Source organism: Cyprinodon tularosa, unplaced genomic scaffold (genome assembly GCF_016077235.1).
Source record: "Cyprinodon tularosa strain WSP-4 unplaced genomic scaffold, ASM1607723v1 ctg792, whole genome shotgun sequence".
Taxonomy (NCBI): Eukaryota; Metazoa; Chordata; class Actinopteri; order Cyprinodontiformes; family Cyprinodontidae; genus Cyprinodon; species Cyprinodon tularosa.
The window spans coordinates 264,159-284,408 of record NW_024039554.1 but is presented as its reverse complement, the minus strand read 5'-3'; the positions used below and the strand labels follow the sequence as shown (position 1 = coordinate 284,408).

The window sequence follows — 20,250 nt, the reverse complement described above, 5'->3', positions numbered from 1 at the left end:
TTGAAAAAGTAGCTATGTTCGACAGACATTTGCTCTGGTTAAATCGCTACTTCCTGCGTCTAATCCTCTTCTTTGTTTCGGGTGCACTGCCATCTGAGACAGCTGCTCCAACACTTCAGGTGCATCCGTATTATAGACTTCCCAGAGCGAAGAAGAGGACTAATTCTAATTATAATTCTGTCCAATATCCAGCGTAAAACTAACTTCACCGCGGCAGAGTACAAGCGGCGAGCTAACTCGTCCAAACTTTGCAACACTGCTGGGTCCAGATCTGCTTGGGAGGTTGTTTCTTACAGTAGGATTCTCTCTGTTCTTTAGCAGTCGAGACGAACATGATCGTTAGAAACTGCGTTGTCTTCTGGCAAATCAGCATCTTGTCTGAGTTCATTTGCTATGGCATTGGCAGTGGATTGTTTAAATGTGGTGGAATGACTTGGATGGAATAACAATAGACTAAAGGGAGGAGGAGGTCGACATTTTTAGTTCCATTAAAGTGGCACCAACTGCAAGATTGCTCCACCTGTGCAGAAATGCTTGTCAGTGAAGTAGCTCTGCTGTGTTGAGCTTCTCATGCCGCCAGCAGCAGCGTTTGTTAATCTATTAAAGGTTCCTTTGGTTTGGGAAACAGTTAATAATCCACTGTGTGTATTTCAACAACATTTAGCTTTTTGTTTTTTTTAACTACATTTCCGCTCTGCCTTCCTATCAAAGCCTGGTAAAGTTGTCAGAGTTTGCTCCTGCAGGGGAGGACTTATTGTCAACTGATGACATCACATCCATTTCAACCAAAGCATGGAGACATGAAATCCATGAAGTAGAAAGAAAATTTATTTGTTTTTAACTATAAGAGGAGAAGAAGGTAAAGTCCTTCTCTCTCTCCGTCCATCGGTCTGTCCATCTCTTTGTCTGTCCGTCAATCCATTTCAATGTCCGTCCGTCAGACCATCCGTTTGTCCGACTGTCTGTCCTTCCATCAGACCAGCCATCTGTCTCTCTGTCTGTCTGTTCTAAAGTAGAGGAGCAAAGAGGGCTACTGTACTTACATCTGGACTAACCTGTAAAGACACGGTGTGATAGCTGGCCGGCACGCCTTCATCCTCCTCATCATCGCTGTGAGAACGAGATGGACGCTGACTCGACACTCGGCCCGCGCCTCGCCTCGCGCCACCCCCCGCCTCTCGGTCCCGACCCGCAGGCTTCTTCCTCGTCCTGGACTTGGAGTCGTATTTGTGGTTTTTCTTCTTGTCGTGGTTGCGGTAACCTGGAGATTCAACAGGGAAAGTCAAACAAGCTCTTCTGAATTGTTTTTATGATATTTTATCATGTTTAACTTTTCATTTGAGGATTAGGGTTTAAAAATAATTGGAAAAAAGAGGAAAATCAGCACACTTGTTCAAAGCTATCTGTTTTTCTGTAAAAGACACCAGAAGCAGATTTTCCTCTTTCCATTCAATTCAAATATAATATCAGTCATGAAACCAAACATTTTCCGTTTTCGTCGTGTGAGCAGAGCAAGCATGGTGCCCATAGATGCCAGAGGGTTCTGCATAGGTGGAATAGGGAGGAAAAGATCAACATCCTTCCATCCCTCCTTCATCTCCCACGCCTCTGTTAGCTGCTGCAGCGGGGTGTACTTACCTCCATTCAGGCTGGCCTCCACAAACACCCGGATGGCTCGAACGCACAGCTCGAAGTTGTCCGGCGTGACGTGGGCGGCATCGCGGACGATGAAGGAAAGAGTTTCCACACACTTGATGAGGGACTTAGTGTCGTGTTGGCCGAGGTCCTGACCCAGAGTCAGGCTGTACTGGTTGACCAGCGGGTGATTCAGCTGAGCTTTGGCGCCGCCTTGGCCGGGCTTCGCCATCTCTAGATCATCTTTACCAACCTAGAGTGAAGGAGGATAAAAATGACGTTACAGAAATGCTTCCCAACATATAATTCATCAGAACGTCAGACAGTTAAAGAATGCCCCAAATATCAAAATAAAATAAAAAAATAAGCTTTATATGTATTCAGTAAAAATCTCTACATCTCTAAGAAAAAAAATAAAAGTATAAGAAAATGTCCAGAGATCCTAAAAAACGACATTAAATCTAAAATCAAATATCAGTAGATGTTTTTCATTTTAGATGCTTTCAGGGTAAAATTTCAAAAAATGAAAAGAATAAAAACGCTGTTTGCCAAGTTTATGAAAAAGAGACATTTGGAAACAGAAACCAGAAACTTGGTGCTGGGGGATCTGATCTAAACTAGAATCAGCATTGCCTGTCAGACATTTCTAGAAGTTATGCAGACTCACCACCAGCCATCCGCTGCTGGCTACGTCCACATCAGTAGTGGAGCGAGGTATCCGAGTCTTACTGTGCTCCGTGTAAACCTCTGAGTCAGACGTGTAGCCACGGTCTAAACTCACTTCATTGGAATGATGAGACGACAGCTCGCTGTCTGACTGAGCGCCTGCAGAGAAAGCATCAGAAAAACAGCCGAGCTGCTCAGAAGAAACATCCAAACACCTGAAGGGTTCCTGCTAGATGCTAGCGCTGTGTGATTTCAGCGTAGAGCTAAATAAGGATTTTATTTAGATTTTTCTCTGCATCAGTCATCAAAGCTTTCCTGCTTTTCCAGATGCCTTCATTGCAGGACCTTACTGCGATATGGAAAACTGTTTACTTCTGCCTGCAGACCTAGACCTGCTGCTCCTGTGTGGACGCAAACCTGACAGCAATCTGACATCTGTGTGATTTCAGTCCAAACAGCGTGAAAAATTGCGGATATGGAGTGTAAAGAAACTGAGATGCTTGAGTTGTGAGTTGACAGCCCTAAGATAACATTCAACAGTCCATGCAGCAATTCCTCACAGCTGCCATTTCTCATTGAGGGAGGCTGAAGCTTTGATTTAAATTTAGTAAAGCCATCTTTCAAACAAGCATAGTTAAAGTTCATGATTGTACTTGCTGAACTGCATTAATATGCTCCTGATTTCATCTGTTTGTTCAATAAACTCAATAAACAGCAGCTCAGCCGCTCTCTCTCCTCTGCCCTACAGCAGTCAGCTTCTGATAGGGTCTATGGAGTGGGGGTGGGTCGTAAAGCTGGCTGCTGATTGGCTGACAGGGGCCACACAGAGGGAGGTGGTCAGTCTTGAGTCAGAGTCGTCATTCTGCTGAACATTCGTTTCTCACAGCAGATATTCTCCCTGTTCTTGGTGTTTGAACATTTAACACTTTACATTTAGATAAAAAACACATTTCAGTTTAATGACCACATTCATGATGTTTAACAAAGTTAATTTGACCAATTCAGCCTCCATAGTATTCAATGTTTGAGCTCTTCTTCAATGTTTTAAGCTCCTTATCCATGAGCAACCAGCCCTGCGGAACGCTTATTTCTCTGCTTCTCCATGCAACGTCCTGGACTGTGGCCACTGAGACTACAGGAAAATCTCTGCTGCCATGAAGAGTTGTTCTTTACAGTCAGAACAGATCCACCTTTAAACCTCCAGTGATTCAACCTTTACAGGATCCATGTTTTCAAAGATTAATAGAAATGGAAGCGGAGGACGGTTCGAACCTGTTTCATGGTCGGTGGTAGAGGAGCTGAGCTGGAAGGAGGCCGGAGGTCTGACTCCTGCTCCGATGCACTCCAGCAGGGAGAAGAGTGTGTACCAATCGTCTGTACAGTGGATGTTAGCTGCATTGGTCTTCAGCAGCTCATGGAGGCCATAAGCTATCTCCCTGCTCATCCTGGACAACACATGCGGCTTCATCATGAGGAGTAGACGCAGAGAGAGAAGAACCTGCAGACGAGGAGGGAAGAGGACGTTGTCATCCAACCAGCACATTTAAATAGATCAGCATACTATTCTCAGTATACCAGAGAAGGAGGAGCAAACGAATACACTGTTGGCTTATAAATTATTAAGATTAATTATTATATAAAATTATATAAAAATATTGATAAATAACATGGCTTTTTTATGTGATGAAAAGATAAAGATTCACTTGGTCTGAAAATATATCTCGCCAACTGTGGTAAAGCAACCCGAAAACTATGACGACTCCTCAAAGTTGTTGATTGGACGTTCCAAAAGATGCAAATTGAACCGGAAGAATCGGTCCGCCCCTTTGGAATGGGGGTCGTTTTAAAAAGGGGTGGACTCGTTCGTCCGTTTCAATTTGTTTTCTAAGCAAAAACAAGGCTTTTTTGGGCTACTGTATAAAGCCTCAAACTCAACGCTGTTTCTGACATTTTGAATTGAAAAAGCTTCCTGAATGGGAAGCGAAATGTCTTCAAACTTGGAAACAAAGTCCAGTTGATTGTTTTTCAACTTTTTTGGAATGACTATGACCTGGATAATTGAGAATCTTCACCAGCAAAGTTTCCCTTCATTTCAAACCTTTGCTTAATTTCTCATTACTGGATCTCTTTCTTATTATTCATATCAAGCTTGTCTAAAGAAACCAGGAAGAGTTTGCCTCTTGGTGCGGAGATGAAAGGAAGCTGATGGTGTCGCTGCCGTACCTGAGAGCTGATCTCTTCTCTCCGTAACAGGCGGATGGCGAGCCGAAGAAGACCCACCACGGCTCGCTCCACCAGGAAGCAGCTCTCCGTGGCGTGAACACACAGGTGATACAGGTGGTCCCGTACCGTTTGCCAGACACATGACACGCGGTCCCTTCCAATGCAGAAACATCGGTTAATAAAAGAGAAACACTCCTACAGCACTTCTGAAAAAGGTCCACACACCTATTCTCCAGAACAATCCGCAGCAGCATCTCCAGGCAGAAGGCAGCATCCTCTTCATCGTAGGTGTCTTCATCTGGACTGACGGATATCAGGGCCTTAGAGGGGAGGCGCACATGAGGGAGTTATTGAAATATGTGAAACTTGACAGAAGAGAACAGAAGACATCCAGGTAGAAAGATGGAAAACCTTCATGAGCTCCTGCAGAGACTCCAGCTGGAGGAATTTACTCTCAGTGATCAATTTCTCTGGGTCAGATTCCTGGAAGAAACAGAAGAAGGAACACTTTATTCATCCTAAAGGAACATTAAAGGTCCTTGAAGGTGTGAGATTAAATATTAGACTGTGCCTCTCCCTGGCCAAATAGAGATAATCTTAATCCAAACTCCACAAAGGTCAGATCACAGGGTTCCTGTCAGACTTCATGGTGATGCCCGCAGGCAGGAACATCACCATGGCCTCGTTGGTCTTCCTCGGCAGACTATCAGCTTCAGATGGTCCAGAAATAATCAAACCCTCATTTCACTTCATCAACTCATTCCTAATGGAGCTTCACTGGATTCAGTTCAAAATCCTCCTGTTTGCTTTCAAGCTCAAAGAACCACCGCTCCCCAAGGGGATGGGTTAAACGCAGAGGTACATTTCTCCAGTGTGAGATTAATTAAGTTCAATCATTAATTTTTTTTTGGAATATAGACTGTAAAACATGCCTTTAGCTGACAGAATTACCCAATTAGAGCAGTAATTATAAGAAAACTGTAAAAATATATATATTTTGCATTTAAGATAAAAAAAATTCGTCTGTCAGTCTGCTCTATCCAGAACTCCTCAAGAAGAAACGTTTTAGTTTCACCTGGTTTAATTCTGTAAAAAATCTTCTTTAAGGAACATTTGGCTATCTGATTATTAATCGATTAATTGAAAATATTGAATTGAATTATCGACAGATGGGAGTTGTCTTCGAGTTGTCTAAGGAGCTTAAAAATCATGGTAAAACATGAACATTTTGAACAACAACAATTAACAATCTAAATGGAACAAAAAAAAGCTACAAAGAATCAATGACAATGTGAGCAAATAATGGTCAATATTGTTATTTTATTTTTTTTTAAACTAAGCAGATTTCCCTCCACGCACACAGGCTGTGCTTGAGTGGGTCCTCGTCATGTTGGTCAAGGCTCACTATGGCAGGTTCAGCAACTGAGGGAGCTGACTTCAGCGTGATCAACCTGCGCCGTCAATCCCTGCACATGCGCGCGGTTCATTTGCAGTCTGGTAGCTGAGGGTAAACATGCTGTGGTTCTGACTGCAACGCTGAGAGGGAGTGCTGCTGAAGCGGGAGAACGGGGTTGGGACGGGTGAGGTGCTCCAACAGCAGACACCAGGAAAGTCGCTAGATTTGCTATTAGAGTCACTGCAGTGGTCTGAAAAGTCGATAAATATAGCGACAAAGTCGCTGAGTTGGCAACACTGCCTGCCCCTTGGTCTGCAGATTTTCACTGATCTGCACCTTTGTAAATCCAGATTAAAGTACCATAGAGCTGAAAAACGCTAACATCTACTTCCAGCCACCACCAACAGTAGGGAAAAAAAACCCAAGAGGTGACCAGGCCTGAGGCAGCTGCTGCTGGGGATTCCCAGTGATGGTGCACCGGCGGTATGTGGAGGTCTGAGCGGCTCAGACAGAGGAATAATATTTTAAAGTTCAAAGCTGCTCTCTGCCATTGAACACAGGAGCAGCAGAAGCATCAGACACATCTGGACACACTTTACTGGACGTCTGACCTTCATGTTGATGAGCATCAGAAATGAAGCAGTGCTTCTGCTGTTTAAATCGCGGTGTGAATGTAGCACACCATGGCACTTTAAGGAATGGAGATGTAATGACAGCTGTATAAAACGAAATTTCGTTTTGTATACACTCTATACAAACAACAATAAAAACTGTCTAAGTCTAGATCTTCAATAAAAAAAGTCTAGATCTTCCTCTTCCATACACCTTCTGGTGGCTCCTGCCTCCTCTTCACAACGAGGATGAGGATATTTCTCCAGAATAATAAGTCCTTAGAGGCGCTTTAAACAAACGTATAGTCATGATTACTGCGAGATCAAGAGCCTCCAGTCAGGATTTTAAATATGGGGAACTGCTGTTTTGAAAACATAATCACCTTCGCCGGCCGCCTCAGATGATAAAAACTGGACGTTGAACCCTGACCTTCTTCCAGTAATAAGACTGCTCATCTGAAGACCAAACTGGAAGCAGTCTGCTTTAATAAAACAACTGCAACACTGCTGGAAGAGATTTAAATCTGCTGCTCTGGGATTCCTGCTGGTGGAAAAGTCAAAGGCTCAAGCCGGGTATGTACAAGTTTTTGCCCTTTACGGGCAGACCTGAATTTTTCGATGGGGCCGACTTTCAGCCTGAACGTGCATTGCGTAGTCAACAGGGGGTAACGAGGGGCGATCAGTCTCTCACGACCATCTCACCATCAGGAATCGTAAGGTCGGGAGAAGGGTCAGATTTAGGAAATTTGGGGCCCTAGGCAGAGACAGGCAGGGGGCCCTCTGAATTGACAAGACAACACATAAAACAGACCCATTATACAGATAGATAAATGTTAATAGAATAGACATCCATTATCTGTTCTAGGTTGTGTCCCTCTCTTCTTGTCCCTTTTCTTCTTGTTTTTCCTCTCTATGTTTTGTACTCAGCTGATTTTTCATGCTGTCTCTAAAGGAATGAAAGATTTTTTCCAAGCACTAAGCTCACTTAGCTGATTGCTCCTTCCTGTGTTTCCAAAAAGGCCAAAGTAAATAACCCAGTCCTTCTTTTCACTGTAGACAAGCCATGATCTGCTTCTCTGTTCTCCATTTTTCATTTGGATGAAATAATAGCTGCATGAATCATGACAGCAGACAAGATAGAGGAGAGCAGGAGGCGGGGTTACCAATCTACTGGCTCTGGAGAGCAGAGTTCGCTGCTTTCAGATGTTGTCTCCAAAGTCTCCAGTAGCAGAATAAAGTCACTAGATTTGGCGCTAGGTGCTTTGTTGAAATAAATTGTGCTTGAGGGGTCTGAAAAGTCGCTAAATATAGCGATAAAAGTGTGAAGTTGGCTACAGGCTAAGACACAATATAAGCTTTCTGATGGCATTTTAGCAAAATGATTTTTATCAAAAAATTATGAATGTGCACAAATAATTAACCACATATATAAAAGGAGTTTTATGGGGCCCCCTGGTACTTGGGTCCCAAGGCAACTGCCCTAATAATGGCTAATGGTAAATCCACCCCTGGTCAGGAGAAAATCAAACGTGTTTGAATTCATTCGGCCGTCGTAAGGTGGTCGCAGGCAAATCGCTCAGTGGGCAAACAAGGATTGAAACAGTTTGAGAACAAACCTCCTGAGCTGGGAACTTTCAAACTCTGAGGTTTTGTCTCACAGTGTGAGCTGTAGCTCTAAATTTCGCACAGTGTGTGTGCAGGGTGTGTGACGGTACCTTAATGCAGAGCAGCGCTGCCTGTTTGGCCTCCTGATTCTCTGTGGATGGCCCTCTGAGTCCCGACTGCTCAGCTCCGCTCGGCGTCAGCCAGTTGATGAAACTCAACACTGCAGATTCTCCACTTTAACAGAATTCAGAGGACAAAGTCTATTATAGAAAAGTAACTGAAGAGCTGGTAGCTATGCTGCTGACAGAAAACTGAAACATATAGGGAAGGGTTGTTTTATGCAGGGAATGAGGATCATTTACCGATTGGAAGGCATCTCTTCTCTCTGAAGGGAAATTTTCCCGTTCGGCTCCACAAAGTCCTCCATCTGATGGAATAGAACATGATGGGTTTTTTAATGCTTTTTAATTCTCTTAGAAATAACTTTAATGCCATCAAAAAGTATCCATGACTCTCATATATACGCCGCAAAATCCTTCGTCATCTTTACCGTCTGGCGAAAACTCGTTTTCCAGCCAGTTTTGTGGAAATTTACATTTTCCCATTCTCTAGCTTTTTCTCCGCCTCAAGCTTCTTTTCTGAACATATGGCTTTACGATCAACGCGAAGCAGTTACGCACAAATATATCGCAATATATATTTTTTCAATAAAGCATGTTAAAAGCCATTATAATCGTATTTAATGAGTTCTATTTCATCCCTACTGACCGCCAGAGGGCGGTGCTGAAAGCACTGAATGTTCCCTTCGGGCATGCGCAGTTCGAGTAATTATACCAACAGAGTCAAACCTGTGACACCGGATGACCACTCAGAAGCTATATAGCCTGGTGTCATCCTTTGCTCTGCTCGTTTTTTCTTCTCGCAAGCGGTTCGCTAACTTCCCCGTTGTCTGAAGCCCCTGTATCTTGACCGGAGTTGCGGTTATTCTCCGCCCTCCCAGGGCTGCAACGGGTCAATTCTGAGGAATACGGAAGGTAAGTAAGTTGTTTGCTGGTGATGGTAGCGTCCGCGCCCCCTCTCCCGGCTCACGACTTTAGCTTTTTACCTACAGCTTCGTGCTGTTTTGTTTCGAACTGGTGACGGCAGCGTTTTCGCCCCTACTCCCAGTGTGAATAACTTCACTGCCGAAGTTATATACGGCTAACGTAGTTAGCTTCTTTAGTTTGTTGGTGTTATACCTGGTGACGGCAGCGGTTTTCGCCCCCTCTCCCAGTATATTCCCTACTTTTGCATCCTTTTTTTCACCAGTCTGCGCTGCTATAATTACTGACGGCCGCGGTTTTCGCCCCCTCTCCCAACCAAGTGTGGTCTAGTTCGTTTGCCGAAGTTGGAGACGGCTAACGTTGTTAGCCTGTTTTGGTTTGTTTGCAGCCTTCTTCATCGGTCTGCTTAGTTATGAATGGTGACGGCAGCGTTTTCGCCCCCTCTCCCAAAATCAACCTTTTTTGCAGCCTTTTCGTTGGTCTGCTCTCTTAATTGGTGACGGCAGCGTTGTTCGCTCCTACTCCCAACTTAAGTTTCCATACAGCTAACGTTGTCAGCTTTTTTGGTTTATTGGTTTTATACCTGGTGACGGTAGCGGTTCTCGCCCCCTCTCCCAGTATCGGCTGCCTTGTGCTCGCAGCCTCTTTCGTTTCTCTGCTGTAATTGGTGACGGCTGCGTTTGCGCCCCCTCTCCCGATTTTCGATAACTTTCTGTTCTTTAAGCCTTGTCGGCCTTCGACATGGATGGCTCTCACAGCTGCATGGATTGTGGGGCTGCCCTGCAGGCAGAGGATGGCCACGACCTGTGCCCTACCTGCCTTGGACATGAGCACCTTTTGGAGGCGCTGTCTGAGAACCCCTGTATGAACTGCAGCTTTATGCCCCATGCAGTGAGGGTGGCCCGGTTGGCCCAGTTGTGCCCCCAGGAGGGCTCCGACCTTCCGCCCTCTGGGCAGGTGGTTCCCCCCAAGCGTTCTAAGCGCCGTGGTGGGACCACAGCATCTGTGCCCCTCCCCCGGAGGAAGCGGGCCAAACCTGACCAGGGCCTGTCCACAAGGGTGGAGCAGTTGTCAGCAGAGCTGGCAGAGATGAAGTCCTTGTTGCAGACACGGCAATCTGATCCCTCGCTCCCAGTGGTTGGGCTCTCTTCCCCACCAATGCCCGAGCTGGTTGTAGAGGATGACGTTATCTCTCTGGCTGCTTCCGCTTCTCATTTTAGAGATGAGGAGGAGGCAGGGTCCTCTCAAGCCTCTGAGGCTGGTTCATTTTCATCTCAGAGTGCGGTTGGAGAGGCCGGTGACGGTTCCATGCGGGAGGTCATGTCTATGGCCCTGAAGCAGCTGCAGCTGGAACTCCCACAAGGAGAGGCATCCAGCTCCGGCAGTGCCTTTTTCAGACGTGGAAGGGCTCCTACTCCTTTTTCTGTACCTCCATCAGAGGAGTACTTGAAGGAGTTACACGCCTGTTGGCGGGAACCGAGAGCGCTGTCGCGTCTCTCATCGGATGGTCGTGTATTAGCTGCCATGCATGAGTCGGTGAAGGCCGGCCTGGACCGTATGCCAGCAATTGAACCAGCTGTTGCTTCACTGATTGTGTCACCAGATGAAGCCCTGCGTCCTGATGTCCGGTGCCCGCGGACTCAATGTCGGGTTACAGATGACCTCCTCTGTAAGGCGTACAATGCAGGAGCGCGTGCTGGCCGCCTTGGCAATTCTCTGGCGCACCTCATGTTTGCCCTGTCTGCATCTGTTCAGGACACTGGTGGTGCAAGTGCGGCGGTTGGTTATAGTGACGCAGCGCTGCAGGCCTTCGCGCTGATGACCAGAGAGCTTGGACGGGTCATGTCTTTCCTTGTCCAAGCTCATAGACAGGTCTGGTTGGCACAATCTCCTCTGACTGAAGCATGCCGTAGGACCCTCAGGGGTGTCCCGGTTGTACCAGGGGAGCTGTTTGGATCAGCTGCCTTGGAGGCGCTGGAACGGACTGCTCAGGCACGTCAGACTAGCCAGCAGCTTTCCGGCCTTCGCAGGAGCATACCTGCCTTTACCCAGCGTTCGGGCCGCCCTGACACTACCCCCAGCGTTCAGCCACGACCTCAGACTGGTGGCAGACCTATTGGTTCCTATCCCCATGATGTGCGGCAGAGACCGAGGAGGGACTTTCGTGAGCCAGTCTGCCGCCCTGTTAGACAGACCCGGGCCTCAAATCCTGGACGCCCTCCCCCCAGAGCCCCCAGGGGCCGTGGGGATAGAAGATGATGCCACCGGGCCAGCCGTCTGACATTTTTCCCATCAGCAGCTGAATTTCTGGGCTGCTCATGCCGTAGATCCATGGGTGGTTGCCACCTTAACCAATGGCTACAGGCTCCAGTTCCGAAGGCGGCCCCCCCTCTCACACCGGGTCAAGATGACTGTCATCACAGACCCGGTGAAATCTCAGGCACTAGACCAGAAGCTTTCCGCCCTCCTGGGCAAGGGGGCAATCGAGTCTGTAGATCCTCTGCGGCAACCCAGAGGCTACTACTCCACATACTTCCTTGTGGCCAAGAAGACCGGCGGTTTTCGCCCCATTTTAGATCTAAGGGGACTGAATCGGTACCTGAAGGTCCTTCCCTTCCACATGCTCACCATAACAGAGGTCCTTCAGACCATTGTGGCGGGAGATTGGTTTACATCAGTAGATCTGACAGACGCCTACTTTCACGTGCCTATTGCGGCAGAACATCGCCGTTTTCTCAGGTTTGCCTATCGGGGGCGCCATTGGCAATTCCGGGTGCTCCCATTCGGGCTCTCCCTTTCCCCGAGGGTGTTTACTCGATGCGTGAAAGCAGCCCTCTCTCCTCTACAGGCCTCCGGAGTCAGGATTCTGCCATACCTGGACGATTGGCTTCTTTGTGCTCCCTCTCAGGTAGCTGCCTCTCGGGATACGTCCCAGCTTCTACTTCATGTGTCACTGTTAGGCCTCAAAGTCAACTTGGCAAAGACTTGTCTTGTTCCATCTCAGACAACCACCTTTCTTGGGATGCATCTGGACTCTGCTACCATGATGGCCCGTCCATCTGTTCACAGGGTGGACGACATACTCCAGCTTGTCCGTCGATTCAGACTGGGCAGGGAGTTTCCCTACATCATCATCCTGCGAATGCTGGGCAAACTGACATCAGTCACTCGTGTCGTGCCCTTAGGGCTGCTCCTTCTGCGTCCTTTGCAGCGATGGCTCAACAGCTTTCGCCTAGACGCCAGGCTGCACAGGCATCGCAGGCTAATGGTGACCAGGAGCTGCCTCCATGCCCTAGCTCCTTGGCGAGACGGGACCCTTTTGTCCAGTGGTGTTCCAATGGGGCTAGTAGTGTGTCGAAGGGAGGTGGTCACCACGGATGCCAGCCTCATGGGCTGGGGTGCCGCGTGGCAACACAGAGCTGTTCGGGGTCTCTGGGACCCAAGGGAGCGCACCGAACACATAAATGTGCTGGAGCTACGGGCTGTGGACATGGCCCTCAGGTGCCTTCTGCCCCACCTAGAGGGAAGGCACGTGCTGATTCGGACAGACAACACCTCTGTTGTTTATCATATAAACAACCAAGGTGGCACCAGGTCAGCACGTCTCTTGAAGGTGTCGAGGGATCTCCTGGAATGGGCGTTTCCCCGTCTGTGTACCCTGCGCGCAGCGTATCTGCCAGGACGGCAGAACCAGGTTGCGGACTCTCTATCCCGCCAGGCACCTGCTCCGGGAGAGTGGTCTCTTCACCGCGACGTAGTGCGCATAATCTGGAACCTCTTTGGGCAGGCAGAGGTAGATCTGTTCGCCACAGAGGAGTCGACCCATTGCCCCCTATGGTATTCCCTAACCGGGATGGCGGGCGCACTGGGCCAGGATGCACTGGCTCATCCATGGCCGCAGGTTTTCCTGTATGCCTTTCCACCCCTCTCACTGATTTGGCCGACTCTACGGAGGGTTCTCGAGCAGGGCCACAGAGTGTTGCTGGTAGCTCCGTTCTGGCCAGCGCGGCCGTGGTTCCCGCTGCTTTGGAGTCTGTGTCACGGTACTCCATGGCGTCTTCCAGCAAGGAGGGATCTGCTGTCTCAGTTGGGGGGACAGATATGGCACCCCAACCCTCAACGTCTCCAGCTGTGGGCATGGCCCCTGGGAGGCTGACTGGGTGTTCAGACACCGTGAGACACACCGTATTGAGTGCTAGGGCTTCCTCCACTCGGCTGCAGTATGCTAACAGATGGCGCCTCTTTTCTCAGTGGTGCTCTGCCCACAATGAGAACCCAGTTTCCTGCTCGGTGTCCACTATTTTGGAGTTCCTCCAGTCTCTCCTTGATAAGGGCCGCTCTCCTTCGACCCTTAAAGTGTATGTTGCAGCAATTTCATGTCTTCACCGAACTGTTGACAACCGTATAGTGGGGCGCCATGAACTGGTTTCACTTTTTCTGCGTGGTGCTCGTAGGTTGTGCCAGCAGCCAGCCCCACGAGCCCCAGATTGGGATCTGCCGTTGGTTCTCACAGCTCTGTGCCACCCTCCATTCGAGCCTTTGGCACAAGCAGAACTCAAGTGGCTTTCCTGCAAGACTGCTTTCCTGATGGCTATCGTCTCAGCTAAGAGGGTCAGCGAGCTGCATGCTCTTTCTGTCAGCCCTAGGTGTATCAGGTGGAATCCAGATGGCTCTGGTGTTACCCTGTGGCCTAATACTGCGTTTGTGCCTAAGGTGTTGTCTCCTTTTCACCGTAACCAGCCATTGGGGCTGGCTCGGTTTCAGCCTCAATCTGGTACAACTGAGAATGAGTCTGAGTTGTGCCCAGTAAGAGCGTTGGAGGCATACATTGCAGCCACCGCCAATCTGAGACGCTCGGACCAGCTTTTCCTATGCTATGGGGGTCCAAGGTTAGGCTGTCCTCTTTCTAAATAGCGTCTGTCCCATTGGATTGTGAGTGTCATCTGCCACGCCTACGCTGCAGGTCACTGCTCCCTGCCAGTCGGTGTGAGAGCACATTCCACCAGGAGCGTCACCGCTTCCTGGGCTGCTTTGAGAGGGGTTCCGCTGGAAGCTATATGTGCTGCTGCTTCATGGGCTTCCCCAACCACCTTCACCAGGTTCTACAGTGTCAATGTGGCTGCCCCTCATCCCCTGGGTCAGGTCCTTTTACAAGGTTCTGTTGGCCCTCCTCTGTGAGGTATGTGCTCAGGATTCCTTGTGACATCGTTGGCATTAGTCATTCAGTGCTTTCAGCACCGCCCTCTGGCGGTCAGTAGGGATGAAATAGAACGAAAGTTACGTATGTAACTACGGTTCTATGAATCCCGGATGACCGCCAGAGCTTCTCTGTCACTCAGAATCCTTGCTTTTGCGAGAAGATTCTGTAGGAGCAGAGCAAAGGATGACACCAGGCTATATAGCTTCTGAGTGGTCATCCGGTGTCACAGGTGTGACTCTGTTGGTATAATTACTCGAACTGCGCATGCCCGAAGGGAACATTCAGTGCTTTCAGCACCGCCCTCTGGCGGTCATCCGGGATTCATAGAACCGTAGTTACATACGTAACTTTCGTTTTAATGCCAATTAAGGCCTTAATTTTAAAAATAATAAGTTAATGACTTTAAAAAAATTTAAAGACTCGTGGAAACCCTGTATTAACAGTGAGCAGAAGGGGGCAGCAGTGTGCCTATTATACGGTCCTGACCTCCACCATGGCCTTGGGAAGCAGCTGGGCTCTGAAGAGCTGCAGCATGGACTCCATGATGTTCTTCCAGCCTTCCCTCAGGATGTTTCCGTGCCGATGAGCCAAATCAAAGACGGTCTTGGCAGCCGTCTGAGCTTTGCTGTTGCTGCCGAACACGGTAGGTAGGTTTTCTACAGCCTGGGGGGGGGGGGGGGACATTTCCACAGCGAAACTGAGTTCAGATAGAATTCTGAGATAAACAGAGAGAAATAAAAGCTTCTGCTCTATACCTTTAAACTAAATAATACACGTCATCTACTTTAAATTCAACTTCAGTCTTAAACTTTCCTCTCTGTACATTTCTAAAAAAAACAAGGTCATTCAAAGTAGAAATAAAAAGGTCACGCTAGCATCCAGGTCAACAGGTAGAAGATTTGGACATTTAACCCCCAGCAGGATGCTGCTGCTTCCTCACCTCACTGGCCAGAGTGGTGAACTTGCAGAGGGAGATGATCAAGTTGTCGAACACGTCGCTGCAGCCGTAGTGAGCAGCAATCATTGCACATTTTCTGCAAAGACAGTCACCACATTAATCTAACCAGATCCAGAGCCAAAAGTTTTTTTCACACCATCACTGCATTTTGATTCCCAGTTAGATTATTTTAAATGAGATCCAGACAATTTTTACTTTCAACAAACATCTATGAAACAGTAGAGAAGATAAAGACACTAGCGGTTGTCCCTGTTGAATTACCTAAACGTTGACAGCTCTAAGCTCACGTACCTGAAGCCAGTGATGGCCTTCTGGATGATGCTTTCATCCAGACTTTTGTCAAAGACATAAGATAGAGCAGCGATGGTGGGACCCCAGGTCATGGTGAACAGGTCGAGGTCGTAGCTGTCGGGGGGCAGGTGGAGGAAGATCCCCTCAGACGTGGCCCCGCGGTGCAGCAGCACACTCCAGACGTAGTTCTCCTTCACTAAACCCGTCTGCTCGTCCGGCATCACGATCTCCTCGCTCCTGAGGATTTCGGCATCAGTCAGACTTTCAGATATCAAGACCAGAAAATATAACCTGAACAGAGAGAATTGGGGGCTCGTACAAAACCTTTCAGCTAACGCCACCAAATGTTTTCATTTGGGTTCCCCCTCCTGGGTTAGGATCAGATTTAAGGAGCTTTCCAGGATTTTCAGAGCCAAGTTCCTCAAATTTCAGGGCTGTCAGACTGAACCTGCTGCTGGCGCTGATGACAGCAAGTCATCAGACACAAAGCAGAACGATAACAGGCCAACTCCATAAATAACGACGGCCTAGAAGCTGCAGGACCACAACCGATGATAGAAAGTGGACTGAATGAATTGTCTACATCAGTGGTTTCAACTCGCTCCTCAGGACCCGCCGTCCTCCATGTTTTAGCTATTTCCCCATTTTCATAGACCCTGCAGCCCCTGTTGGCCACTGAGGAGAGGGTACATTGGGGTAATGCAGGGGGGCTACAGCAGAGAGACATGCAGGACAAGAAGGACATGGAGGACATGCAGGAGTGTGGGTCCAGTGGACTGAGTCTGGAAACCAGTGCTCTACATTCAAATGATAATAAACTAATTTCATTTCGACGATACAACATGATGAGGTCAGAGAGACCACGAGGTCAGAGAGACCACGAGGTCAGAGAGACCAAGAGGTCAGAGAGACTATGAGGTCAGAGAGACCAAGAGGTCAGAGAGACCAAGAGGTTAGAGAGACCACGAGGTCAGAGAGACCAAGAGGTCAGAGAGACCAAGAGGTCAGAGAGACCAAGAGGTTAGAGAGACCACGAGGTCAGAGAGACCAAGAGGTCAGAGAGACCAAGAGGTCAGAGAGACCACTAGGTCAGAGAGACCACTAGGTCAGAGAGACCACTAGGTCAGAGAGACCACTAGGTCATAGAGACCAAGAGGTCAGAGAGACCACTAGGTCAGAGAGACCACTAGGTCAGAGAGACCACGAAGTCAGAGAGACCACTAGGTCAGAGAGACCATGAGGTCAGAGAGACCAAGAAGTCACAGAGACCACTAGGTCAGAGAGACCACGAAGTCAGAGAGACCAAGAGGTCAGAAAGACGATGAAGTCAGAGAGACCACGAAGTCAGAAAGACCACGAGGTCAGAGACCACGAGGTCAGAGAGACCACGAGGTCAGAGAGACAAGGACACTACAAGGTCAGAGAAACGATGATGTCAGAGAGATGACAACAGAAGCAAACCGGGGAAAAGACAGAAACAGAAACAGTGTGAAAAAAGTAGGCTTTATAGGATGATGTAATAATTCCATTTCTAGGAAATCCCAATAAAAATCCCATCAGCCATGAAAACGTTCCAGTAAAACCAATTTCTAAATACATGGACGCTGGCGCACACAGTGAGAGGAGCCATGTTGGGTCACCGCTTCTAATCAGAGGCTAAACAAACAAACTAAAAGAGTCCACCTCAGTACACCTGTTACCAGATGGTGACAATTTAAAGGGGGTGGGGCTTCAAAAGAAACACCAGGCTTTCTGCTGGGATAGAACAGAGAGGTTTATGTTGACGTTTTCTTAGAAACAAGAACAAGTAGCATCTAGTTTTTTCGTTAGCAAGTTAGCCTACCCTGGACAAGCTCCTCTGTTAAATCACTTAGTGCATCAATAGATGGAGGACAAAGTGTCTCTAAAGCCTCATTAAACCGTCCTTACTTGATGGCGTTGTAGATGTCCTCCAACATGTCCTGGTCAAAGTCCTGGTTTCCATTGACTCCCTTTAGATTTTTCTTGAATTGCTGTTTGGGAGGAAAGTTCAAACAAAAGTGGTCAGTCAGCGAATGTTCATCTACAGATGAGGGCAGTTCAGACAACAAAGCTTTTTATGGATGAGCCTCAAAGAGACAATGACGGAATCCATCTGCTTAGCAAAGCAGGCTGATAACCAGGAGGTTCCCCTGAATAAACATGACTACCTGGTGGTATCCGATAGCCTCCGGCATTAGCCTTATGCCCCGGTTGGTACCTGGGGAAAATGGAAGCTACTCTGCAGAGTTACAGAAAAATAAATACCAGGCAGAGAGGGTCAAACTGTTTAGAAGTTCACTGCTTCTTCATACCAATGATACAAGCCCCAAACACTGCAGACCTCTAAGGCTATGTTCACACTACAGGCCTTAATGCGCAATTGCGATTTTTTTGTGAAATTCCATTGTTTTTGGATTGCTGTTCATATTTCCAAATATATGCAACTTCTATGTGATCTGAATTCATACAACGTAAGTGTCCTGCATGCGCAGCAGAGGACACAATGACATCACAAGCCAAATTGCTCTGTGTTGACGGAAGTAAAAATGGATGGTAGTACTGGACAGCGCCGGTTAGTTTTCACAGTAACGGTTTCACTAAGTTACTCCCCCTCGGCAGCTGCAGAGCTAGCCACTAATGGTCACTGTTCTGTCCAACCAGCACAGTCATGGCTTTGCAGGTGGAAGCCACGCACATTACTCTATTCTCATTTTTTAACTACTTTATTAATCGTTCTGCCTTTTAGGGTCGATGTCTCTCCTAGCAGCGAAAGACAATACCTGGATGGGTTATTCTAACCTTTATTTAGCCAGCCAGATCTTACACTAGAGACTCTAGATCTTCTGATTCTAAAATGGGTCAAGTGTGATGGCCGCGCACCAACATTACTACTCAGAGCCACGGATAGTACAGCTAAAATAAAGGTTAAAGTTCAAAAGGCATTTTTCCTTTTTTTATTTCACTTCCTCCACTTACTGTCTGTCAGACCAGACAGCGGCTGTTTTTCCTAGAAATTCCATCAGAAACACCATAGGAGTTCAAGATATATAGAATATACTCAATGTATCTCGATTTTCCCAACGCACCATAGTTAAAATGACTATCGCAGCATGCATGACTACATTAAGCTGTCTTCATCTATTTCACTGAGTTTTATTTTTCCCACACACTTTGAATGCATCATAAACCTCACCTCCAAATAGGACCCCTTTTTCATTATTCTGCTTCATTCTATCTCTATTCTCCCACTCTACAGCATCTGTTAGTTCAATCTCTAACGTTCTGCTCCCACTAGGGGTACGTGTTGATGGCTCAATAATCACACTGCTGACATTAATATCCACACTTTAATGGTCGCCATTAACAGTTAACAACATGCGCTCCCGCGCTCATCACTCCACTCAATGAAGAAGGAAACCCAGATCTAGCCCCGCCTCCCATTCCTTACATCTCATACATGCACAGTATGCTACTTACAACTTAACACGTGTACTGGCCTAATTGAGCCCTTTATATACTGACCCCCCCAACTAATACCTCGCCACCCCTGTTTTAAAATTTCTAGCTCCACCACTGATGTCCCTACAGGCTTCCTTACCTCCACAGTCATGGGGATGTTCTGCTTGCGGACATTGTGGTTGTGCTGATCAGTGTTCAGCATGATCACAGCATAGGCCAGAGCGAAGCCTGCATCATTGGTCATAAATGGAGATCCATTGACTTTCTGCAAAGAGGTAAAAGTTGCTTAGAGTAAAAGTCCGGTCATATTCAGAATTCAAATTTCTGAAAGTACTTTAAATGTGAAATTATTGCATACTGTTCAATAAATAAGTGCTTTTAATTTTCATTTGAATGTTCTTTACTGGAGGCATCCATGTTTGTCAAAGAACACTACTGCCACCTACTGGTTTGTGACGTCACGGTGCGGTATCGGCTGTTGATCAAGTCCCAGTGCTGTATCTGGTGTTTGTCACAACGCGCTATTATCCAAGTCATCTTGAAAACATTCTTCTTCCAAATGTTGGCTACACATTACGTGTTTTTTCTCTGGCCAGAAGTTCGATGGCAAATCCTCCCTCTTCAAGTTGGCGATCCAACGACCAACCCGTCCGTGGAGGATCAGGAATCAGAAAGGTGAAATAACTTTTTTTTTTTTTCATTTTTACTCGATGTATTCCAACATCCAGCTGCCATGCACGTGGGCGTTGTCAGTTTCACTATAGCTCTGGTGAATTTCAATGGTGAAGTCCTCTGGAAATCTTCAATAATTGTTGTTGATTGCAGATGTGTCTAGTAGTTCCCATTGATTCTGCTTGTAAAGCGGGGAGAATGACGCTAGGCTTACCGCACCGTGACGTCACTGCTGGAAGATGGCAGGAGGGAGGGGTTACTATATTTGGGCAAAAATGGCCGCTCCCAGACTCAAAGCTGATTTATACTTCGAAACTAGGTCGCCTGCTTAGGTGAACACAAAAACGCCCCAGCCCCCTCTGCAGACACTCTGCTGCACCTCTCCCAAATTGTAGGTGACCGCAGACAGGAGGCCGCTCCCAGACTCAGTAGCAACGACGATAATTATTATTTTACTGTTTAACGCTAAA

At 47.4% G+C, this 20,250-nt stretch overlaps 1 protein-coding gene across 6 annotated transcripts in view; it reads right to left on the bottom strand.

The window, feature by feature from the left end:
• The window catches only part of gbf1 (golgi brefeldin A resistant guanine nucleotide exchange factor 1), a 113,355-nt gene that overhangs the window by 6,700 nt on the left and 86,405 nt on the right, over positions 1–20,250 (bottom strand). For 5 of the 6 annotated variants that reach the window (XM_038271183.1, XM_038271185.1, XM_038271186.1 and 2 more), the window contains 14 exons: positions 19,248–19,373; positions 17,558–17,640; positions 15,629–15,865; positions 15,320–15,413; positions 14,866–15,042; positions 8,499–8,563; positions 8,247–8,370; positions 4,936–5,007; positions 4,750–4,844; positions 4,525–4,678; positions 3,574–3,799; positions 2,303–2,460; positions 1,639–1,888; positions 1,044–1,261 (listed from right to left, as the gene is read on the bottom strand). In XM_038271183.1, the coding sequence (XP_038127111.1) occupies positions 1,044–1,261; positions 1,639–1,888; positions 2,303–2,460; positions 3,574–3,799; positions 4,525–4,678; positions 4,750–4,844; positions 4,936–5,007; positions 8,247–8,370; positions 8,499–8,563; positions 14,866–15,042; positions 15,320–15,413; positions 15,629–15,865; positions 17,558–17,640; positions 19,248–19,373 (2,079 nt within the window). The remainder of the gene's footprint in view (positions 1–1,043; positions 1,262–1,638; positions 1,889–2,302; positions 2,461–3,573; positions 3,800–4,524; positions 4,679–4,749; positions 4,845–4,935; positions 5,008–8,246; positions 8,371–8,498; positions 8,564–14,865; positions 15,043–15,319; positions 15,414–15,628; positions 15,866–17,557; positions 17,641–19,247; positions 19,374–20,250) is intronic. The other variant, XM_038271184.1, reaches the window with a different exon arrangement.